Source organism: Corvus cornix, chromosome 12 (assembly GCF_000738735.6).
Source record: "Corvus cornix cornix isolate S_Up_H32 chromosome 12, ASM73873v5, whole genome shotgun sequence".
NCBI lineage: Eukaryota > Metazoa > Chordata > Aves > Passeriformes > Corvidae > Corvus > Corvus cornix.
Genome location: NC_046342.1, coordinates 19,471,600 through 19,494,686, shown reverse-complemented (window position 1 = coordinate 19,494,686; position 23,087 = coordinate 19,471,600). Strand labels below are relative to the sequence as shown.

The window sequence follows — 23,087 nt, the reverse complement described above, 5'->3', positions numbered from 1 at the left end:
TGCTAGTTTTGTCCTCAACTGCAGTCACCCACGTGGACAGTTCTACTTTTTTTAGGAGTTCAGAGGAAGAACCGTGAGGGAAAAACATCCTGATTTCAGCTGTGAGGTGCTGATTTGCCAGGAATACAGAGCCCCAGAGCATGGGAAGGGCAGCCCCAGGGGTGAGCAGAGCATGTCCTACCTCCCGGGCCGGCCTTGCCGGAGCCGCCGGCGGACAGGGGCCCGTTGCCGAAGGTGGTGAGGCTCTCGCGCCGGCCGGCCGCTCGCACGTTGCCATAGTAGCGGTTCACCAAAACCTGCCTCAGGGCCTCGCCCTGGAGTCAAAGAGCAGAAGGAAATCAGGATGGGAGCTCCGCGAACAAAGCAACCACCCATGTTCGTTGGCAGCAGGGCTGCTGTTACCAGTACCCTTCTTGTGGTGAGGGAGAGGGGAATGAAACCCTGGAGAGTTGGAAAAATCCACCGAGCAGCTCCCAATGTGCTGGGGCAGGCTGCAACATGGAGGGGTCTCACGGGGCTCAATAAGATGATGAGTTCCCCCATGCAGCACAGAGACAGCTGCAGCTTAGGTTTTGCATAAAGCTTTCTAGACAGATTTAATTTTCAGAAAGTTTTGCTTTAATTAAGTTCTATTGTCTCAGCCTTAAATGCAAGAAAGTTGCATCTGTACAGCACCAACACAAAATCAAGAGGTGGATTAGAGGAAGAGGAACATTGGAAATGATTCTGTGAGGAGCAATCCCATCTCCTCACACCTCTCCTGTTTTGCCATCCCACCAAGCCCCTAGGGCTGTGTGCTCTGTTGTCCCTCCAGCAGCAGCTGACGTGATCCACCAGCTGCTGAGCGGAAACCCGAGCGATCCCGCTGGATCCCGGCTCTTTGTTCCCTGCTGGCAGGTGCCCGAGTCACGCCAGCCCTCCCATCCCATCCCAGCACACAGCAGGTCCTCACATAACCCCAAATCCTGGGAGCACCGGGAGCTCCGGCACAGCCCCCAGCACAAGCCAGCGGAGATCCAACATCTCCAGGTGGAACGTCACCCCACTGCTGTCACTTCAGCCTTCACAGGAATTCCCAGGAATTCGGGGAGCCGGACAAAGCCAGTGGCACTGCCAGCGGCGACAGCACACAAACACCGCATGGGGATTAAGGGATTTTTGTAAAGTCTTTGTGCACAAAGGAAAACGGGATTATTGTCACCAGGAGCTCCTGCCCTGCTAACGGCAGCGTGGTTACAGCAGCACCATCCCAGGACAGTGCTGCAGAGGGGAGGGAGGGGCTTTTCTGGGGATTCAGAAAATAGACAATAATTAAAAAAAAAAAAAAAATTGATCTAGCCAAAAATAATTTCATGTTAAAAATATGTCCAATGAACTAAAGCATGTTATTTTTAATTCTATTCACAAAACTTGTGTTTGTCACTGATTTTCAGTTGTATTTCAAATTAAATTGGTTGTCTGACTACAGATTCAAGATGGCATTTAATACATTAGCTGTCATAAAAGTGAAGTCTTTTCAAACTTTCACAGGAGGCCTTTAAAACACAAGTAAATGGAACAACATAAACGTGCATTAATTGGCTTGTACAGAACTCCAGCCCTGCTGCAGTCCCACTGATTTGATACACAGCTGGCGCTGAGAGGGTCACTTCAAGAAATCCTTATACCCCAAAAGAAAAAAGACAAAAGCCTGTCTGATAATCAGGTTCTTCACCAAATTTCAGAAATCACTTCCACAGGGAGAAGCCCAACACATGCCTGGAGCTGGCAAGGGATCTCTGCCCTCCCCACAGGGCTGGGGCTCAAGTCAGGGCTCCCACTGCCACCCTGTCACCACAATCCAGCAGCACAGAAATGGTTCCTGTGGATTATCAGTGTGAAAGCTGCAGCATGGGAGCTGCATTTTATGGGATCAGATGGGGAGGGAGCAAGTGTCAGGGAACAGGATGTAAAGTAAACACGAAGTCAGTGTTCCAACCAGCTGCTTCCAAAAGCTCCCAAACAATAGAAAAAAAAGGGAAATTCCTGTGGAAGCAACAGCAGAAGGAGATGAGCACTTCTCCAAGGGGCACAGGCTTCCCATCACCGCTTGGGCCAAAGAGTGAACATGTGGGACAGGCAGGAGACAGCTCAGAAGCTCCAGCAAATTCCCGTCCCGGAGGAGCTCCTGTGACTGCCAGCAACATGAGAGTGTTTAGTACATGAGGCAGTGCTGTACCCACCTCCCTGCTCCCAGCCTGGCAGGTAGGGGAGGCTACGTGACAGAACAAGGCCAAGCCAGACAGAAAAACCCTGAACTACATCTTCCTTGTACATGTGCACCGACTAGAAAGGCAGCTTGACACCCAGATGGGCCCTAGAACACAAATGGTTACAAGGGAGCTCTCACATTAGCTTTCTCCTCCTCTGTTGAACTAACTGGCAGCCATCGTGTCAGCTGGCATTTAATCAGTAATTTCTACCACTTACTACACAGATAACACACAGCCAGCCTCAAGAACAGCTGCTCAGCAAACTCCACCTTGCCTGAATTCAGGAGGGCAACCAAAGCTCCTGGAGCTGCCCCCAGATTCTCCTTCTGGCCCCTTGTGGAGCAGGAAGTGATTTCTATTCTATGGTCAAAATAGTTGGGGCGAGCGGAGAGCTGACCAGGACAGACCTGCAGCACCTCTGGTGTCTGTAGGTGTTGTGTATCCAAAACAAGACAAATCACCAGAAAATACAAGCAGGAACAAGTGTCAAGCAGTTGCTTCTAGTCAGAATGTGCTGGTCCATGGTTTCCCAGGTCTGGCAATACACAGTCAGCAGCACTTCACATTCTAACTGGGAAGAAAAGCTTTAGTTCCCACAAATTTATCCAAACCCATGGTATCAGCTAAGAAAATATGAGCATGTGATCAAAGTAAAAGGGAGAAAATATAAGCGGTATTTAAGAAATGTTCTAATTAATTCAGCTGCAGTGCTTGGCTCCAGAACAGCTCTTTAACCATCCTGTTAGTGCTGTGCACCACTTTGATGAGGGCAGTGTGCAAACAAATATCAGATGTTTGGCAGTAACCAGAAAAATCAAATATGGTACCTAGAAAAAAACCCAACAGTGTCCAGTTTCATCTGCATTCACCACCAGGTAAAGTAAGAGTGAGTCACACAGAGCCATCACTGTACATGTACCAGCAATGCAGGTGCAACACACAACTCTAAGCGATATCAGAAACCTGTTACAAGCTTTAAAACAGAGCACCTTTGATATTTTAGGGTGAAGCAGTTGTAAGTTGCTGCTGTTGTGTTCCCAACTGCAAGAGCAGAAGAAATGGAGAAAGGGACCAACGATGCTGATTGTGCAGCTTGGCTGGGTACAAAGGGGTGGTGTGGCCAGAGGAGCCAACTCCATGAGCACTGATTAATGTCAGCCCACGAGTGTCACCACCCAAGGGCAGTGTTCTGACAGTGTGAATGGAGCACACCAGGGCCTGAGTTTAATTCGGAGCAGCCAAGCACTCGTCCCTTCCATGTAACCCCAGAGAAGGGCTCCAGCACCTCATGCTGTAAATATGGCTCATTTTTTAGATCTTCCAAGAGCCCAACAGCCAGCACTTAACCCCACAAGCTCCTTACATGACTTAGGCTTCGCTGTTTACAAGGGAAAGGTAGAGATTAGTTCTGAATGTGCTTGACTGCTGTACATACCCTTCTATGGTCCTCCAGTTGCCTCTGTGGTAGACTTTGATCAAGCTCCTGCTGTGCGTGCAGAAAGTTCATTTTAAAGCAGAACAACACTCAAGAGACACCAACATCTTGGCACTCAGGGGAATATTGGGGAAGTCACAGCTCGATGCAACAGGGGGAGATGAGGGAGATGGACTCACAAGCCATCGAAACAGGACACCTGCCCTCTGCCAGCCCTGACCCCTCTGCTCTGCCACCCTCACACACCCCCCTGGCATGCACGTGTGCCAGCAGTCCCGGGTTCTGAGGAAACACAACGTCTGTCTGGTGTCACAGCTCCCAGGGACACACACAGGTTTTCGGGGAGTTCAGCCCACGCATGCCCATGCACAGACACAGGTACACCCCCCCAGCCCACTGGACACACACTCTGGGGGTGAGGGGCTCCAACACATCCCACCGTGGTCACTGAAACTCATTTGAGACTGGGGAGGGCCTTTGGAACAGCCTGGGGGGCTCCCTTCCAACTCAGGGACGTCAGTGGGGAGTCACTGAACAGAGCCCCTTGGCACGTGCACGTTTCCCAATCAAATCTCTCCCATTTCAGACATTCATTTTCAGGAATGCAACTCCCACTTTGCAAAGCTGAAGCACATTGAGGTTTTGCTGCTTTAAAGCATCTGAAAAGGTGTAGAATAACTGTTCTACACAGGGACCCAGCAGAAACCAGGAGCCATCTCCCAAACATCTCAAATCCATTTGATGACCACTCAGAGTTTTGGGTTACATTTAAACACTGTTCCACAAAAATTACAAATACAAAGGTCTAAACCACCACAAACATTTCTTTTTCTACATGATTTCACATTTATAATCTTCACAGCTCAGAGAATCAACACTCTCCCAGATTTAGACTTCCATGCTGTTTCACTTAGGTTTGCACTGATTTGGCACCAGTTGTACAGTGGACCAATGCCATGTCTGGATGTCCCATGAATTTCAAAGGAATTTAAGATTTGATAAATTTTCCTGCCTTCTTTTTGGCAAATAATCTGCTTTATGCACATAAAGGACATGTTCCCACATATCCAGTTCCCCTAAAACCAGTGACCTTGACAATATGCAGTGATCCTGATCATCCACTGGGCCATTTTAAATGGGACACCAGTTGCTCTGGAGTTATGAAGCTTCCATTAACAACTTCTGACACCTCCCTTTCTTTTAAGCATTTAAGTTTTTAAGTACATGAGGCAAAGGGAAAACCAAATTCTGCATTAGGAGCCAAAATGAAGTCTCATTTTGCCAATGCACGAAAATTTGAGAGGAGACCTTTCCCAGTGCCACCCTTAAAGCATAAGGGAAATGGCTGAAAGGAACAGACTTAGGATGAGTTTACTTTTTTTTTTTTTTGTGTTTTCAGACTACCATGCTGATGCTGTATCGGATTAAGGGACTTCAACAAATCTGCTCATTTCCACTGTCTAACACCACGCAGGAACACACATTTCACAGGGGTTTTTACCAACAAGACACTCCACTAGGACTACTGAGACACCAATATTTGTGTGCTGTACAAATATAGGTGGCTGACACACCTCTACAGGGCTCTCCGTTTCTGGAGCTTGCGGCAGCTAATTGAAAGTAAAATGCAGAAAAATTAGTCATCCCTCCAGAATCTTTCATCCCAACAGCAATCCAGTGGTCAACAGTGAGGGGAAGGGAGCTGGCAAAGCACTTGACTTCAGCTGAATCATCACAAATGAATTGTAGCTGTAATTACTGTTTACACCCTCCCACCCTGCTCCTGAAAGGGCCACATTTGGAAAATTTTGCAGGTATGCTTTGAACATCCCAAACTGCTCTGCATGAACTCAGAGGCACAAGCAAAGAAATGTAATTGCAGGCGCCCAGAGCACTTTTGGGGACCACACGCCCAGGATCCGTGACTGGAATGCTGCACATCCATCCCAGTGGGGAGGAGGAGGAAGCCAGGGCTGCGTATCACAAAGGCAGCAGCCTCATAATTTTAGTTTAAAAAAAATGTATTCTGTGGATTCTCATCTATAAACATACTTTTCTCATGATGAAAGAGATAAGGTACAGCACCAAACAGGAACAATGAAGTAAGGGCCTGAATGGTGACAGCTTTTCAAATTTAAAATGCTGATCTTCAACTGGAACAGATGAAGACAAGTAACTTTTATCTAGCTGAGCACAGACACACAACAGAGAGGTGAACATTCAAACTCAACTGCTGATTTAATTGTGGGGAAATTGCTGTAACTTCCCAGGAGCAGACACCAGGAAATAACACATCCACAATCCTGTAACCCCAAACTGAGCCACGCACTCATGGCCACGTCTGCCCAGAGGCCGCAGGGATGGACAATGGAGCACAGACTGGGAGAGCAAACCAGGATCTGCTGCAGCCTGGGGAATGCCCAGCAAAGGGAGAGGGAGGCCACAGATCCAGGAGTAGGGATAATGAGACTCCACTTCCCAGGAAGGAGCCCCAGGAGTGAGCGCTTCTCCCGCCGTGCTCCACAAGCAGGGGCTCCTTGGCCAGGAAAAACCCTTCTCCATTCTCCTCCTAAGGGACTTTACTCCTGGCCAGCTTCCACGGCCTTTGGTAGTCGCTTCCTTGCATTGTCACCACTCCTGGACACGTCTCAAGCATGCAAACTCCTTCTCTGGCCAAATGGAAGCCGTGAGGACTTAATCCAGAGGAGCACAAGTGAGCAGGAAGCAGCTCGTTCCTGCAGAGGAACACACCGTCCCTGCCCTGCCCGCTGCTCCCAGGCTGCACCCGTGTCAGGTCATGGGGAGCCTGGGCACATTGTCCCGACTGCAGCACTGCCTGGGGCACAGGAAACATCCCTGCCTTCTCCAGGAGCCAACAGCAGCAAGGAAACTGGGCCTGTTCCCCTGCAGGGGAAATGAGGTCCCTTCCTCCAGGGGAGGGGAGACTGGAGCTGACAGGTCAAGTGGACATGACTGCTGGACTCAGGATTCCAAACAAAAGTTTACTTCTGGCACTGGCAGAGGTTTCCCAAAGAAACTGGATGATTTTCCATCCCTTCAAGTGTTCAAGGCCATGCTGGATGGAGCTCTGAGCAACCTGGGCTAGTGGAAGGTGTCCCTGCCCAGGGCAGGGTGTGGAACTGGATGAGGTTTAAGGTCCCTCCCAACCTAAACCATTCTGGGATTCCTGGGCTGATAGCTTGACCCCATTTCAACCAAACATACGTGTACATTTTGGGGTTGAAAAGCAGCACAGATGAAGAATCAGCACGAAATTAGTTTGCTCTTTCCCAAGCTAAAATTACATATTCCAGCTCACAAATTCCTGTGCCTTCCCTCTGTGGCACAGACAGCACACCAAAGCCAGCCCCACACACTGCCCCGGGCAGTGCCTGCGTGGATCATCCACAGCAGCACAGCTCTCAGCAATCTTCCAGTAAGAATATAAACTCCAAATCCTGAAAATCATTATTCTCTGAGTCAAAAATGGGTTCAAATAGCAAAGAATCATTGAGCTATTGTTGCTGTGCTACACTTTGCACTCTCCTGTGTGCTGCAACAGCAAAGTATGACCTTATGCTTTACAAGGATTGAACAGGGTGGGAGAGCAGCCCAAAGCAGTAACCGTCCAAGATTTCTTGTGCCTCCATATATTTCAGCTCTCCAGCTATATAAGAAAGTGATAGTTTAGGGGGCAGGGGCAAGTTTGTGGAATACGAAACACAGCCAGGTGAGCAGCAGGATGCAGTGGACAGCTTTTAAACCAGAACCCAGTGGGTGGCCAGGTCAGAGTCCAACATCTGTGCTTTTTACAAGCAGTAGGGAAAGGTCCTTTCAACTTGCTGTGCAAAGCCTGTCTTCCTTTGAAATTTCCACTCCCCCAAGGCTGGCCAATAAACCACTCCTCATGAGCCATGACTAGAGATGTACAGGAACTGACCCTCTGGTGACCGGAATGCTTCCAGCATCCGTTTCCCCAGCACAGGCCACGTGTGCTTCCCAGAACGGACTGTCTGACTCAAGAGTGGATGTATCACCACCAGAGCACGTGACAGCTCCAGGGCAAATTCACTACGTCTCAATTTCTGAGATACAGATGAGCTTTCCATCCTTTTTCTTTACAGTTTGGAGGAATTCACCCAAGTTTTATTCTAATTTGCTTTCAAAACAACAATCAGGATGAAACTTATCTAATCCTTCCTTCACAGAAATTCAAACTACTACTGTGATGGAGTGGAAAAGCAGAAGGATTTTCATTCAGGTCTGAAGCATCAGAATTGCTTTTCTCCATTTTTTTTTAAACTCAACTATGCAATAAACACCCAGACCACTGAGCACTGAAAAGGCTTGAAATGCATTTAAAAGGCTGGTGGAGATTCCAGTTCACATACCGGGCCTGCTCCAGAGAGTGGCTTCAGCAAAACAGGCTGGAAAGCATCACACATTGTAAATAAATGAGAGGGAAATAATCTTATCAGAAACCCCCCATGTTTGTGAGAGCACACAAACACACATTCAAAAACCTGGTCCTTCTCTCTTCAGCCTCACCAGACTTTGGAATTTTGACAAAATAACGGACAAACGAGCACAATTCCAAGCACAAATCTCCTACGCTTCAGGCCGCCCCGGAGTTCAAAGGACTGAGAGGTGACAAACCTCAGACTGCTGAACTGCTGACACTTTCCAAACTTCCACACAATTCCTTCAGGTCTTTCTCCAAACATCCCTCTCAATGGGACAGGAAGGCAACCAGCTGGTGCAAGGCAAGAGTAAACTGACACCTGTCCTGGGAGGTCCTCACTCAACACTGAGCTCTTTGAGGAAGCTGAGCCAAACTCCATGGATTTGGCTCCACAGATAACACAGTGGTGAGGAGTGGGATGCCCTGGGCCATGCAGGAAGTCGGGTTCAATCACTGAGAGGTCCCTTCTGGTCCCAAAATCTGTGAATTCAGGAACTGACCCAACTCTGTGCATATGGCATCTCATTACTGGGGTGGCAGGAGGAGACATTTGGCAGAAAGAAGGAAATAAAAAGGGAAAAACACAGCTACAGAGTCAGCCAAATAGCACATTAAGCTTTTGATAGCCAGGCTTTACACCCAGATGCGAGGAACTGGAGTGAAGATGTCAGCTGAATGTTATTCTGAAGCCTCTGCCTCGGCTCCTGCACTGCTATCTCCAGCATCAGCTGGAATTCCAGTGGGAATGGCTGTTCAGATTGAGTCCTGCAAGTCCCTTTCCACTTTTTCCTCCCTTCTCTGAACTTCTCTGCTTTTCCCTTTGAAATACCATCAGCTCTTCCTTGAAAGGCACACAGCAAAAGCAGCACCTTGTCTGATTTGTGGCAACAGACAAGAGCACAAATTATGTTGCTGTCCTTCATAACTCTTTAAAAATACCACAGAACTCTGTGCAGCTTCCTTGCCAAGTCCCCTTTGTAAAGCCAACACTGTTACCTTGTGGAGCTGAAGAAAAATTTGGATAGGAAATTTCTAGCCCCTGCAGATGATCTGTAGGTGTTTGTCAAACAAGCATTTGACTTGTTATGGAGAAGTTTCAGGGCAGAGGGGAATAACTGGGACCCAGGAGCACTGAACTGCTCTGACAAACTTCCCACGTTACATTTCCCCCTGTACAGACGTTGCATTTTCAGGGATGGAGGCTCTCAGACCTGCCTAAATCGGGCAGAAGAAGGAGACATGGGGCAGCACCTTGTCCTGACACAGGTTCTCCAGAAGGCACGTGGGATTTTGGGGGCAGGGGCAGCCCCCCAGCTCCCCGAGCCTCCCAGCCCTGGCCTCACCACACACCCAGGGCAGGGACCCAGCTGAACATCCTCCCTCTTCTCAGGGAATGTGCAGAGACTTTGTGCACTGCCAGTCGAGGAGGTGGCAAATCTGGCACAAGGGCTGCCAGTGCCTGCACTCAAAGGTCACCAAGATCTGCCTACGGGAATGCCTTCCCTCATTTTCCAGAGTTTTCAGTGGAGAAAACATATTTTAACTTGGGCTGGGACTTTCCAGGAGCTAGAGACCTCAGTGTCTGCCCTTCAGTGGGAGTGCAACCACTTCCTCCTCTTTAAATCCGTGATCTTGCAGGACCTCTACAGTAACTGAATACAGTAAGAACTCCTTTCACAACACATTTTACAGCAGCAGTTTTAATTAACCAGTAAGATGGTATAACTATTATTTTTTTGGTGACAAGTAACTATAGGAAATGTTCCAGTCTCCTTTTCCAAAGAGCTCACCAATTCCAGTCCGTGTTAAAAAAAAGCCCAGTCCAAAGATTGCAGGATTTCTCAAGGGGAAAAAAAAATATAAAGCAGCCCACAAAAATTTATGAGTGCCTGCATTTCCTCTGCTTGAGACATAACAAGTGAAGCACTGTCTAAGTGCAAAATACACAAGAGAAATGACTGTGGAGTAAGCTCTCTGCAAGGAAAGTAATTCCCAAGTGCAGCTTTCCAGCTCTGAAAAGGTTAATACACTTCCTGATTCCAATCAAAAATGCATAAAACCGCACATATTTTGCACCTTAGCCACTCAAATTTTAGTTTATCATAGATGAAGAGCAGTGAGAAGGTTAATTCAGGCAACCCCTTTGAACCAGGATCTTCAGTTCCCTTTTCACCTACTTGAAACCTCAAAACCAAAGGAAAGAGGTGAAAAAACCCCAAACCTAAACTCTACTGAGCGGGTCTGCAAGTGTATTTTACTGGATAGAGCTGCCTTTAAATGTATCAGCTGCATAAAGAAGTGTAACTACTGAAAAAACAGGTAAAACCCCAGCACAACCCTAAAAAATACCTCAGTAACTACAAGGGGAACTCCGTGTGCTTACAGAGTTCTGCTGGATTTGGTTGGATGGTTGCTGGCCCCTACCCCAGCCCTGAGGGTTGGGGGGGAGCAGCAGAGCAACCCCATTTCACCCTGGAAAATGAGGCAGAGCTGCAGTGGTGTGGGATCAGCCTTGGGAAGCAGCAGCAGCAGCAGCCCCAGGCTCGGCCGCTACCGGCACAGGCTGCGGGCCAGCGCCGGTGCCTGTAAACATCCCCAGCGCCTTTATTGGCAATTACTGCTGAAGGTCACACATCAGCAGCGGGCCTAAATTCCAGGAAAAAAAGCTCTTCTTATGTAACTGCTGCCTGAATGTTGGCAGGTGCCCAGCGGAACAGCTCACTGCAATGTGGCTGGGAGGGGAAAGAGGAATTAAAAAAAAAAAAAAAAAAAAAAGGCAAAGTAGGCCATCTCCCAGCGCGATCGGCATCCTGCGCGTGCCACCTGCAGGTCAGCACCAACGGGGGCCCTGCCTGGCAGGCGTAGAAGATTCATGGTTTCTCCACCATGGGTGTGTTTTAGTACCCAGGGCTCGCACTGCAGGTGGAAACTGGGCCACGGTGTCCCCAGACGGGGACGTCCGAGGGGAACGTCCTTCCCAGGCCGTGCTGGGCTGGCCTGGAGCACCGGGAGCCCACGGTGCAGCTCAGCCCCAGCGTGCAGCACTGGGAAATCTGCATTTGCATCACGCCTGCACCTTTCAGTGCGTTGGGGATTGAACTGACAGCAAATTAAGCTGTTGTGCCTAATTAGAAGCAGGGTTTAACTCTCGCTGTTGTGCAAAGCGATTCACACTTGGTGGCACTGAGGAAGAATTTACCTCTGCCTTGAGACAGCAGCACAGGTAGCAGCTCCATCAGGAACAGGATTAGAGCAGTTCCAGCCCAGGCAGGAGGCCATCAACAGAGACTCAGCCCAAGGGCTTTTAAGGACAATGCCCTGCCTTGGGGTTTTGGCTTTATCACCTGAGACACCTGCACAGAGCCAATGTCAAACACACCCTGTTGAGCTCTTCAGCTCCAGTCAGAGCCTGCAGCTCCTGATCCCATCCCATGCTCCAGCAGAGGCAAAGGGCAGCCCCGACACCACCCAAAGGCCAAGCTCTGAGCACACAACTCCCCAACACCAGGACAGAACCAACACAACCACGGTGCAAGTGTGGCGTGACACAGTTTACAGCTGCCCACGGTTTTGCATTTCTATCAACGCTGCACCACATCACCTTGGCAAACTGCAGTTCCTCCCTGTCCCTCCTTTCCAACACAAAGGGAATTACAGATAGACCCTCAGTAGAAAGCAAGTGAGTTAGGACAACAGCACCAGCCCTGCTGTTCCCTTCCACTCCACTTCTCCAGCATCCCAGGCCCCCCAGCTCAGCCCGGTATTGTCCGGGGCTGGTGCCAACCCCACACTCAGGGGATCTCCAGCCATTGGGTGAATTCCAGCATGATTCCCCCACTCCAAAGGACACTCCCTTCTTCACTGACAAAAATGTTAAAGAGGGTCTATCATGACTTCCTATCACAGCTTTCATTAACAAACACATGGATCTCCTGGCACTTTTAATAGCCTTTGTTTTTTGGACCCACTGCTCGCTGGGTTACCTTGCAGGACACAACTAAGATAACTCAACCTGCATAAAAAACCACCATGAAATCATGCCATAAGCAGTTACTTCAGTGGAGTTTCCCCTGAGGGAACAAGGAGCATTTCAGCTGATCAAAACAATTTAATTGTGCATAGTTTTGACAGAAAAGCAAGTTAATAATTCTACTAATAATGGAGATTTTTGTATTCTTTGCCCTAAATGTTTATAGTTTCCAAGGTTGACAAGGGGAAAATAAGAAAAACAGAAAACCCCAGGATTTCTGAGACTTGCCAATGGCTCCAACTCCATCTGAGTCCTTTTCCTCACACAGCCAGAGCTCAGTGCTGATGGTTATACACACACCTGCTCCTTCCGTGCACTTGCTCCATCAAGGAGCAATAAAATTCCTCCTCTGCAGCCTCCAGACCAAATCCTAAATTGCTCTGCACACTCTGGCTGATTTACTGCAGGCAAAGACAGCACATCACAGCCAGAAACCAAAGGGAAAGACTTTCACATAATGACTTAATTTGCAATTAAACAATTCAACTTTCTCTCTGAAGTTTCTCCAAGCTAAAATTATAGATATACACACGTGCTATTCTGGGAAGCTGCAGCAGCACATCATCCAAAGGACCTGGCCTGATGGAAATGGTTCTGTGCTACAGGTTAATTTTTGGAAACCAGAGCAGACTGCTGGTGTGTATGCCCCAGGTAAGAGGGGAAAAAATCTGGGTTTGTTAACAAAAAAACCCAGAGAAACAGACAGCAGAGCACCTCTGTAATGCCAGAAGTGTGTGTGAAGCTTGGAGACACACCTGAGATCTCATCCCAGCACAGCTCAGAGGCGATGGCAGGGCAGGAGGTGAACTTGTGCAACAAGAAATTTGTTTTTCCAAGTCACAATCAGACTCTGGGCTGAAAGTAGTGATAGGAAACCCATGACATTTTTCTTAGGGAAGGGACCTCCAAGCCTGACTGGACCTTCAGCTCCAGCCCTAAAAGTCCTCCTGAATAAAAATACCCTCCAGGCCAACGGGGTGACATGCACAGTATTTGTCTACTTCAGTGACAAGTAGTTTGGCTTTCAAGTCCATTTCACCAGGCAAGGTCCCCAAGTATTTCATTTTCAGAATGAAGTTTACCCAGTGAATTCAGGTGATTAACATCAAAATTAACAAGTCATACCAAAAAATTGTTTTCTGTAGATTTCACTACCTACTCCACTAAATGAAGGTCAGAAATGCTTTAGACATTTTAAGTGGTTGAGCTTTGCTCCAAATAAAAGGCTGGCTTGGGAGAGAACACAGGAAACAAAGCACTGAGAGGAAAATACTTCTTTTTTCCGTGGTATTTCAGTAAAATAAGGTGCCAGTCAATCACTTTCTCAGTATTATACATTTATGCAAATTCCACGCCCACACCAGGGTTTTTTTGAGCTGATGAGGAAGTTGCACAGCAGAGGCAGCTCAGCTCCCTCCGCCCTGCGCTGCTGCCCCGACCAGACACTCGGCTTGTCAGAGTCCTTGGAAAGCTTCATTTCAGTTAAACTCCAAGTTTTCCCCCAAACAGGGCTTTTCTGCCTGTGCCAGCACGGACACAGCGCAGTGCCAGCCCCGGGGTGATGCAGGAAGCTTTTCACCCAGAAATAGCTTCCCAAGACACCGATTCCACAGGGTTATGCACCACCCATCCCACTGCCTGACGTGGCTTCACACCCAAACCTGACTGAGAGGCACAGGAAGGGCACTGGAATGTTCTCACGAGCTGCAGGACTGTCACCTTTTTGGGAAAAGCAGCAGCACGATTTCTGCACAAGGACCTGCCCCTCCCCAGTGCCACCTGCACCCCTGCTTCTGCATGGACACAACTGAACGTCACTATTTAGTTTTCCAAATAAAAAGAAATAACCCCTTCACATATGACACAGGAATGGTGGCTAAGTGCTAAATGCTGACTGCTTAGAGCAGCTCATCCTCCAGATCTGATCCTAAACTCCACAGGATCTACCACGGCACCAGCTGATTGCAGACTACCAAAAATGATAACTCCATTTGGATTAATATTCCAAGTAATGACACATGGAATTGGTTATGGTAACTATTCCCAGGATAGACACACAGCAGACTGAAAACTTCACTAATTCACTGACACAGGCACACAAATCAGAACGCTCAGTGCTGCAGAGACAGGACAGATCACAGGGCTACTGGTAAAACAAACACCATAGAAACAACACTGGAGAAAAGAAATAAAATTAAAACCTCAGCATTATCCAATTCAATGGTAATCTGCCGGGAAAGAAAGAAGGGGAAGAATTGAAAGCAAGGATTAGTAAGAGAAACGACACATACATTTCATGTTAGGATCTTATAAATCATTTAACACTTTAATGCTGCAATCCAACATTATTTCTGCAGTGGGCACGAGGAACATCTGCCAGCGCCGGGTTAGGGAACAGACGCTGCTGGGAAAGCTGTGCCAGGGAGCTTGGGAGGCAGGATGTGCCCTGGCTTTGTTCCTGTGCCAGTGACAAACCACGTGGGCTGGCTGACCTGGAGCCAAGGACTTCACCCTCGGGCACGGGAGTGTCATGAGCTGTGAGCAGCAGTGGCAGTGCAGGGGCTGCATTTCCACTCTGGGGGGAAAAAATGGAGCTTTCCTATCCAAGTCCTGCAGAGCTGAGGCGAGTCAGCTGGTAGGCACCCGGAGAGACGTGCATGAATGACATGTTTCAGCACAGTGAAAAACTTGGGTCTAGCCTACACTGTCAATGTAGTGCAGTTTTGTGCCTATTAAATACTCCACAGTATGCTCCCCGTCACTGAGCCATCCTGAGCGTGTGCCAAGCGAGGAGTCTTTAGCAATATGTAAAAATTTGAGCCTTCCCACAGGCTTCTGTACATCTGTGCTCTCCCCACGGGTTTTGCTCGCTGCTGAGGAGCCCCAGCTGTGGGACCTGGGTGACAGGAGCACACCCCTTGTCCTCCCTGCACTGCCCACCTTCACCAGGGACACAGGCCAGGAGGGTGAGGTGTTCTGTGGGCTGGGAGATCCAGCAGGAGAGGAGGAGCCCCATCCTTATGCAATTCAGGTTGTTCCAGCGAGCACCACGTGGTGCTGCAGCAGAATCACAGGCGCTGCCAGAACTGCCCCGCCGCTCTGTGGCTGGACACGGGTGGGGAGGGACAGCTGAGAGCCCTGGGAGAGGGACAGCACACGGGGTGACAGCTCTGCACTGAGAGGGGTTCAAATGGGCTGTCAGGAAGAAACCCTTCCCTGTGAAGGTGGGGAGGCCCTGGCTCAGGTTGCCCAGAGAGAAGTCCTGTGACTGCCCCAGTCCCTGGAAGGGTTCAAGGCCAGGTTGGAGCACCTTGGGCTAAGGCAGGGATGGAACTGGGTCATCTTTAAGGTCCCTGGCAAGCCAAGCCATTCCATGGTTCTGTGCTTGTGAGGTCAATAAGCTGCTCACAAGGGTAAGTTCTGCCACCTCAATGCGTGGAACCCACGTCTATGTAGGGACTCCAGGACTTACAATGGGGTTTTTACAATGTAAGAGGGTTTTTTCCTTCTTTTTTCTGTTACACTACAGGATGATTTTGAAAACAAAAGGTGCTGCCTTTTAGGTAGAGACTAAATTCAGTTCTCTGAGTCACAAGGGAGAACAAATCCGACTGCACTGCTCACAGCCAGACAGTAAAAGCTGTTCTACTACTACTCACAGTCTATCTGTGAGCAATCAGCTGCTTCTTCCGACTCGGAAATCACTTCACAGGCAGGCATATCCTGACTCCTTATGTAACTGAGCTACTGCTTCAGAAATTAATGCTTCTGCCACACTTTGAAGATTTTTTTAGCATCTTGTGGGGTTCTCCATGGTCTGAATGGTGCAAGGTATGTTAACTGCAGCTTCTAGAAATACTGCTTCATCCAAGTTAGCTGAATAAAGTCTAAGAAACTCCTAGAAATTGATTTCCATTTTGGAAAATCTCTCAGTGGCCAACAGCATTTAAGGAAAACCCTCAAAGCCTTGACTTGGGTCTCACTGGTGTATAATATGTACAGTATGCATCACCCACTGCTTTTATTACTTAAGGTGACCTTGGACAGTGGCTCCTAGCTGTTTTAACAGGAGAGGGAACACTGAGCTGCTAAAGAACTGTGAAATGTGATCTATGGTGAACCTGTTACACCCCCAGTGCTGAACATCAGGAAGTACCAGCTCTCGTTAGAGGATCACCAATCCCATTCCCAGGAGCAGACTGACTTCTGCAGGCCACAGCCAGCCCCTGCCAGGTGGGATGTCTCAGCGAAGGGACCTTGAGGAGAGGACACAAGGCGATGCCCCAGCACAGGATTTGGCCACTTGAGCAGAGAAGGACGATGTGCTCCAAGCTGACACCTGCAGCTGTGCCCTTCCCTATGAGCCTGCTCCCTCCCCATCCCACAGGGATGTGCTGCTTTCCTGCAGCTGGCTAGGGAATTCCCTCCAGCCAGTGGACTTCCTCAAAACCACTGCTGCTGCACCATGAGAAGGCCCCAGACAGCAGCAGAGCAGCAGCCGGAGCCGGGAGCTGGGCTGTGCCTGGCAGCACATGGGAAGAGTGTTCCTGGCAGGGCAGGCAGCACACCCCTGGCCATCCCTACCCTTCGGGCATTTTCCTGGGAGTCTCCTGCTCCCTGGCACTGCCTGTGCTCCCTGGGCGTGCTGGGAGCAGCCCACACGTGCACATGCACACCCACATGTGCCAGGCTCCCACTATTCCCTCCCCAGAGCCTGGGCACTATGTCCTGCTCCTATCTCCTGGGGACATTCCCAGCTGGCCACGATGCTCCAGGTTCCTCTGCCTGTGGAGCATCTCCCTCCCTGGCAGCTGCTACAAATGAATACTGCTGTTATGAAACACTGAAGTTTTTGCCCTTTTTGCTGTGAGTTGAGCACGAGGCAACAGCTCCAAACCCAGCTGTGGGGGAGAACCAGACTGAGACACCACCTGCTCCTGGGCACAGCCTCCCGTGGCAGTGAGAGCCCTTCCACATCACAGCTTCCCCCAGCCCCAGCTCCTGCTCCCCAACACCTTCACTGGAAGGGGTGTTCCTCTGTACCCACTGGGTGGCATGGGAAGAACCTCAGCTGATTAGAATTCCAGGAGAATCCCCAAATCCCAGTCTCAGCTGACTGTAGCCATTTCTAGGAACACAAGCATATGGGTGCATACACACCCTCCTGATGTAAATAAAGAATAGGTCTGTACCTACAGAAGAACGTTCTTCTCAACCAGTCAAGAGTTGTATGTAGGAAAGGGAAAGAAGAACCATGGGTGGGTGTACAGAGTGTTTCCATCTATAAATCACAACAAGATCACTCAGTTGTACACAAATTCCAATTAACTACAAAACACCCTCTTGTTGCAAGGTTACATGACCTGGTGAAGAGTCACCTAGACCCAGGAAGCAGATAAAGAGGTTATAGCCTTCATAAAAAGGTAACAAATTGATATTTTAGAGTGCCAGCAGCTGCAGGAATTAGACTTAAACTTGCCAGTCTCAAGTAGAAAAGCAACAGAAATAAGCTTAACTTCAAATATGATTTCAAAGGTATTAGTTGACTAAAAATGTTTTGTTCCTGTTCCAGCCTAGAAGTGCTTACACATACAAAACACCTTGAAAAAGCAGGAGTTTTATTTTCCTTTACTGAATAAAGACAGTGTTTAACAGGATGATGGACTGTACCTTACCTTTTCTCCATAGCCTCTATCTTTGGTCATCATTTCCCTGAGCGTCTGTAATACCTTAATGCACAGTTTCTCCTCATTCTCCTCCAGCAGCTGTTTTGTGTGCTTAATTAACCTGAAAAAAGCCATCAATCAGGTTAGTGCAAATATTCTAAAAATGGGCTAAGATACATGTGGTTATCTTCATTGGTTTATGCTGCAAACAAGCTTTATCATCACACTCTTACACAACCATTTTGGAGCGTTCTCTCCAGAGCAACAACCGACAGCTACCAGGGGAAGCTGTGGAGGAACCTGCAGTCCCTGGGCAGGAAAAGAGCCAAAAACTCCCTCTGGCTGCAGGCAGCAAGGAATCAGTGGGATCCAGGACCTGATGGTCCCCCAGAATGACCACTTAACAGTAAGAAATCTATTCCACTTAAAAACCACACTGAGAGTCCCAGATGGTGCAACCTGAAATCCATCCCACCCAGCTCTTGGGACTACCTCAGTGCCCAGCTTCCATAACCTCTGTATAGAGCCCACCCCTCCAGGAGGTGATGGGAGAAGCTGGATCTGCTTTGAATTGCCCTCCTACATGACCCTGTAATCTTTCCCCTTCCTCCTCTCTAACTGTGCTGATGCCCGTGACAACAACTGATCCTGATGTGTTCACCCTCACAAACATGACTGGGCTGAAGGCAGGTATCAATAACTGGGATCAGCTCAAAACTTAATTCTTTTGTACAACTGCTCAGGACATTTATATCCTGCAGCAAACGGATTTTTAAGCATTAGCTGGGAGAACATATCAACCAGTCTTTCCCCATTCCCACAAGCAGGTTCCCCCCCTGCCCCCAAGGAGAAATTGCCTTGACCATATCACAAAATACTGATTTTTACAGGTATTTTAGAGGATATCAAGTATTTGCCAAGCTCAGCAGGAGGGTTCCATTCCACAGGGCATGGGAAGATTGGGAAAAAGCAAAACAAGCCAGACTTCTAAGACAACTTACTTGCAAATGAAACCTCCACTTTCACATTTCCTCCTGGCATCCGTGTTCTCTGGAAAGAGCAGCTCAGGCCTGTGGAGCACATCCACCAGCACTGACAGCTCTGCCTGGACCAGAGGGCGCAGGCGATCCTCCAAGGCTGACACTATGTCCTAGGAAACAACCACAGCCAGGTTTAAACTAACATGAACAACACACACATCTATAGGTGAAGTAATTTTACAAACGGCAGCAGAGGGTCAGGACAACCAGGTCTGTCCTGCCTGAATAAGTTAAAAGACCTCAGGGTTTGGTCAGGTGAGACGTGGGAGCTGTGCAGTCACCTGTAACCTCTCAATGATGTTCCTGTAGTCCCTGGAGGCGGCGAGCACCGAGTCCCTGCGGGCGGCGTTCCGCGCAGTCATCCGCCAGTTCATGGCAGTCTTCTGCACGATGTTGTGGGATTTCAGGAACAGGTTGTTCACCTGACTGTCCAAGTCCACGGGAATTGCAATCGCTCGGCTTTTTGCTGCAACAAGCAAAATCAGCGGGAATTGAGCCCAGAGCTCATGAACCAACACAAAAAAACAAGACAAAGGTCTATGCAATTCCTTCCTTCTACAAACTCTCCTTCACAGCATGAGAGGAAACAGCCTCTAGCTGCACCAGGGAAAGTTTAGATTAGACATTAGGAATTTTTTTTTTCACAGAAAGGGTTGTAAAGCATTAGAAGGGGCTGCCCAGGCAGGTGGTCAAAAAAAATCCTGTGGCTGTGGCACTTGAGGACATGGTTTACTGGTGACCACGGTGGTGGTGCTGGGCTGATGGTTGGACTTGATGACCTTAAGAGATCTTTTCCAACCTTAACCATTCCATAACTCTCTGAGTGTATTCTAAACAGGGCAGTGCTCAGTCCCCATGCAGGGTCAGGCCTGGGCAGGACTATGTTTAGAGGCTTCCACACCTCAGAGCTGTCACTGTTTTTAAAGTGTGGGAGTAGGAATCTGTCCCTAAACACACACCCCCAACAACTCGTGCTGGCACAATTGGACACAAAACCAGAACCTGACCCCACATCCTGTGCAAGCTATTCTTGCAGACACTGAAGGTGGAGCAAATTTATGGGCAGGAGTGGGACTCCCAGATGCACCAGGGGAGGGTCAGGGGGTCAGGTTGGACATCAGGAGTTTCTTCATGGAACGGGTGGTCAGGCATTGGAACGGCCCAGGGAGGTGGTGGAGTCCCCACCCCTGGAGGTGTCCATGGAAAGCCTGGATGTGGCACTCAGTGCTCTGGGCTGGGGACAAGGTGGGGATTGGGCCCAGCCAGGACTTGATGATCCTGGAGGGCTTTTCCAACCTCAATGCTTCCATGAAAAATATCTTCCTGCTGCAGATCACCTGCAGGAGGACTACAGGGAGACTGCAGAGAGAAAACACTTCAGGTGACAGTGACAACACCCACTGCTCAACCATGATGATCCATCAGCACAACCCTGGCTTTGTACTGAGCCTGGATTATGAGTAATCCCCAAGTGGCACCTGCAGGACGCAAACCGCACCGTCCCTGTGGCAGGATGACACACAAGCAGCAAGTCCTGGATGGCCATGTCTGAGCAGGCAGCTCTGCTCACACCCACTCCTTACCTACGTCTGAGAGCACCCGGATGCAGCTCTCCACAGAGGCCTTCTGGCTGGGCATGAGCCAGGTGCAGTGGTACACCCTGAACACCCCCTGCAGCAGCTGCACGAACACGGGCTGCCGAGTCTGCAACGCAAGCACAGCACAGTCACAGCCCTCACTCTGAGCTAACCCCAGTCCCAGCTCAGCAGCACTCTCCAGTCACTTCTAACTGGTCTGCAGCACTTGTTGGGCAACTCCCTGTGGTAGCTGGGCTATCTACCACAGGATCAGCAACTGGATGGGAAGGGTGGGAACCAGCGCTGGAAGGGAAACATGAAACAGGAGCTTCTGCAGCAGAAAGCTGTGGTAATTGAGGCTTGACTAAGCAAAGGAAATAAGCAGTCACCTTCATCTGTTTAATCAGAGCTATCAGCAACCCTGGCACACAGATTCCTCTTTTAGTGTTGACCAGCAGCTGACTCAAGAGGCCACAGGTAAATGGGACTTGGCTGTGTGACAGCACAGCTCCAGAGTTGAAAACTCATAATTCCAAGCATTATTAGCTGGTATCTAATTCACTGAGAAACCAGCTGTGTGTTATTTGGAACACAGGCAGTGGCTGGTGGCAAACACTGCAGCTGCTGCAGATCAGCCAAAACCCAGGTGTGGTTTTCACCCCTGAATTTCACAAGGTGATCTTCCACTACAGACAGGTGAGCTGCTCCAACACACCCATGTCCATGAGTTCCTTCACCTTTGCAGCTGCCCAACAATAGTGACCAAAACTCCATTTGGCTCTGTACAGTGATTACTTAGCAGAACAAAGTATTTTACCTGTAGAGGAAAGAGCATTTTAAATATTTCAGACTGAGAGGGAACACCCCATGTCCCTGTGCCCACGAGCTATGGAATGCTTCTATCAGCTAAGGGAACTACACCACAGTGCAAACACCACAGGACTTAGGAACCAGGGAAAGAATACCTCATTTATGCTGGCCAACAGTAAAGCCTGTTTGCAAGAAAAGAGTGTAGTTAGAGTAAAAAGCCAGACCTATTAGCTAATTAAATCTATTATATCAATTAAATAAAATGCACAAGAGGAGAACCAAAATGCAAGCCCCCAGAACTGCTAGGAGGCAAATAGCCATTATCCTTTCTGGAAGTAAGCCAAACACCAAAACCATGGCAAACAGCAGCATTCACCCAGGGCCCTGAAAATACCTGCATGTTTGGATTTAAACCACCCACACATTCCTTTCGGTTCATGTCTAAAGATTTTTTTTTTGGTCTTAAAAAGCCTTTAAGATGTTTCACTTGCTTAAACAAGGTCAATAAATCAAATAGGAAATTTACTCCATGTCTCTCGTGTCTCCAACTGCACTTGGGAAGGGAAACCCTGGGCAGCAGCAGCCTTGGGAGGCAAACAGGCTGCACAATGTTTGTTAAAGAGGAGCTGCGGGCAGCTGTCCTTTGCCAAGAGATTCGTGTCCTCCTAATTTTATACGATCTGAGCCACATGATAGATGGACAAGGTGTTCCCTGAACCAACAAGGCTGGGCCTGACTCAGGGCAGGAACAGTTTCAGTCACACAAGCCCTGACATGAAGGAGCAGGAGGCAAGAGGAGGCTGGCAGGGGAAGGGACGGGAGCAGGAGGTGCAGCAGGAAGGGCAGGGAGGGACTGAACCCAGAGCAGAGCAGCCACATTCCTCACCTACAGACATCAGCCCACCTGCAGCACCTCAGGGGGGAGGAAATCCCACCTGGAGCAGGGATGGACACCAGGCAGGGGGTCCCACAGGCTGTGCTCCTCAGGGGGAGAATCCCTGGGTATAGACAAGGGTATTGACAGGCAGGAAAAGGGAGAGAAACTGCTTTTAACTTGGAGATGTAAAGATGAATCTAGGACAAGGCAGATCTATCAACTGAGATGGGAAAAGAGGTGAACCAAGTGACTTCATCCTGCTAGACAGAGGGGGAGATTGAGAAACTAAAGAAAAACTGCTGATATAACATTAACAGATGGCTAAAATAGGATGGCAAGATGTGTGCTCAAATGCTGCATCTCAGAGATGACAACCCTGAGCGAGGCAGCCCAGGTACACGGCACAGAGGGGAGGGCAGAGCCCTGGGGACAAGGCCACAGTCTCCATTTCTCACTTCTTTGATGAGCACAGAAGGTGATGAGCAATAGCAACTGAAGTCACCTGAGGAGCAAATCAGCTGCTGCACTGCTCAGACTCATGTGAGGTCAGAGACAGGGGTAGGACTGGATGAGCTTTGACACCTGGAGATTGCACGGCAAACATCTGCCTTTGGCACCACCAGGTTGCATCAAGTTTCAACAAATGCCCCTCTCAACCTCCTGCCAGAGCTGCCAGGCACCTGACTGCTCCACCACACCCTCCCAGAAGTTACTTATTAATAAAGAACTGTGTTATCTCTGTGCAAACACAGATATTAGGGTGCATCCTGACACTGCTGTTCTGCTGTACACATCTCTGCCTTCTCCCCTTCACAAGTGTTCCAAGCTCCTCCTTCACATTTCCCCAACTTTTGAACAAGGCAAAAACCTGCTCAGTGAGACGCATGAGAGCTTCTGGATTTTTGTTCTGGATCCTTTCTTTTTTTTAAAGGGAAACT

The 23,087-nt window shown here is 48.9% G+C and overlaps 1 protein-coding gene across 11 annotated transcripts in view; it reads right to left on the bottom strand.

The window, feature by feature from the left end:
- The window catches only part of ITPR1 (inositol 1,4,5-trisphosphate receptor type 1), a 160,309-nt gene that overhangs the window by 55,655 nt on the left and 81,567 nt on the right, over window positions 1–23,087 (bottom strand). For 4 of the 11 annotated variants that reach the window (XM_039559038.1, XM_039559037.1, XM_039559040.1 and 1 more), the window contains 9 exons: window positions 21,428–21,454; window positions 20,469–20,589; window positions 19,167–19,351; window positions 18,847–18,995; window positions 17,855–17,966; window positions 14,381–14,407; window positions 5,262–5,297; window positions 3,688–3,738; window positions 182–314 (listed from right to left, as the gene is read on the bottom strand). In XM_039559038.1, coding sequence (XP_039414972.1) covers window positions 182–314; window positions 3,688–3,738; window positions 5,262–5,297; window positions 14,381–14,407; window positions 17,855–17,966; window positions 18,847–18,995; window positions 19,167–19,351; window positions 20,469–20,589; window positions 21,428–21,454 — 841 coding nt within the window. The remainder of the gene's footprint in view (window positions 1–181; window positions 315–3,687; window positions 3,739–5,261; window positions 5,298–14,380; window positions 14,408–17,854; window positions 17,967–18,846; window positions 18,996–19,166; window positions 19,352–20,468; window positions 20,590–21,427; window positions 21,455–23,087) is intronic. The other 7 variants (XM_039559041.1, XM_039559045.1, XM_039559047.1 and 4 more) reach the window with 3 other exon arrangements.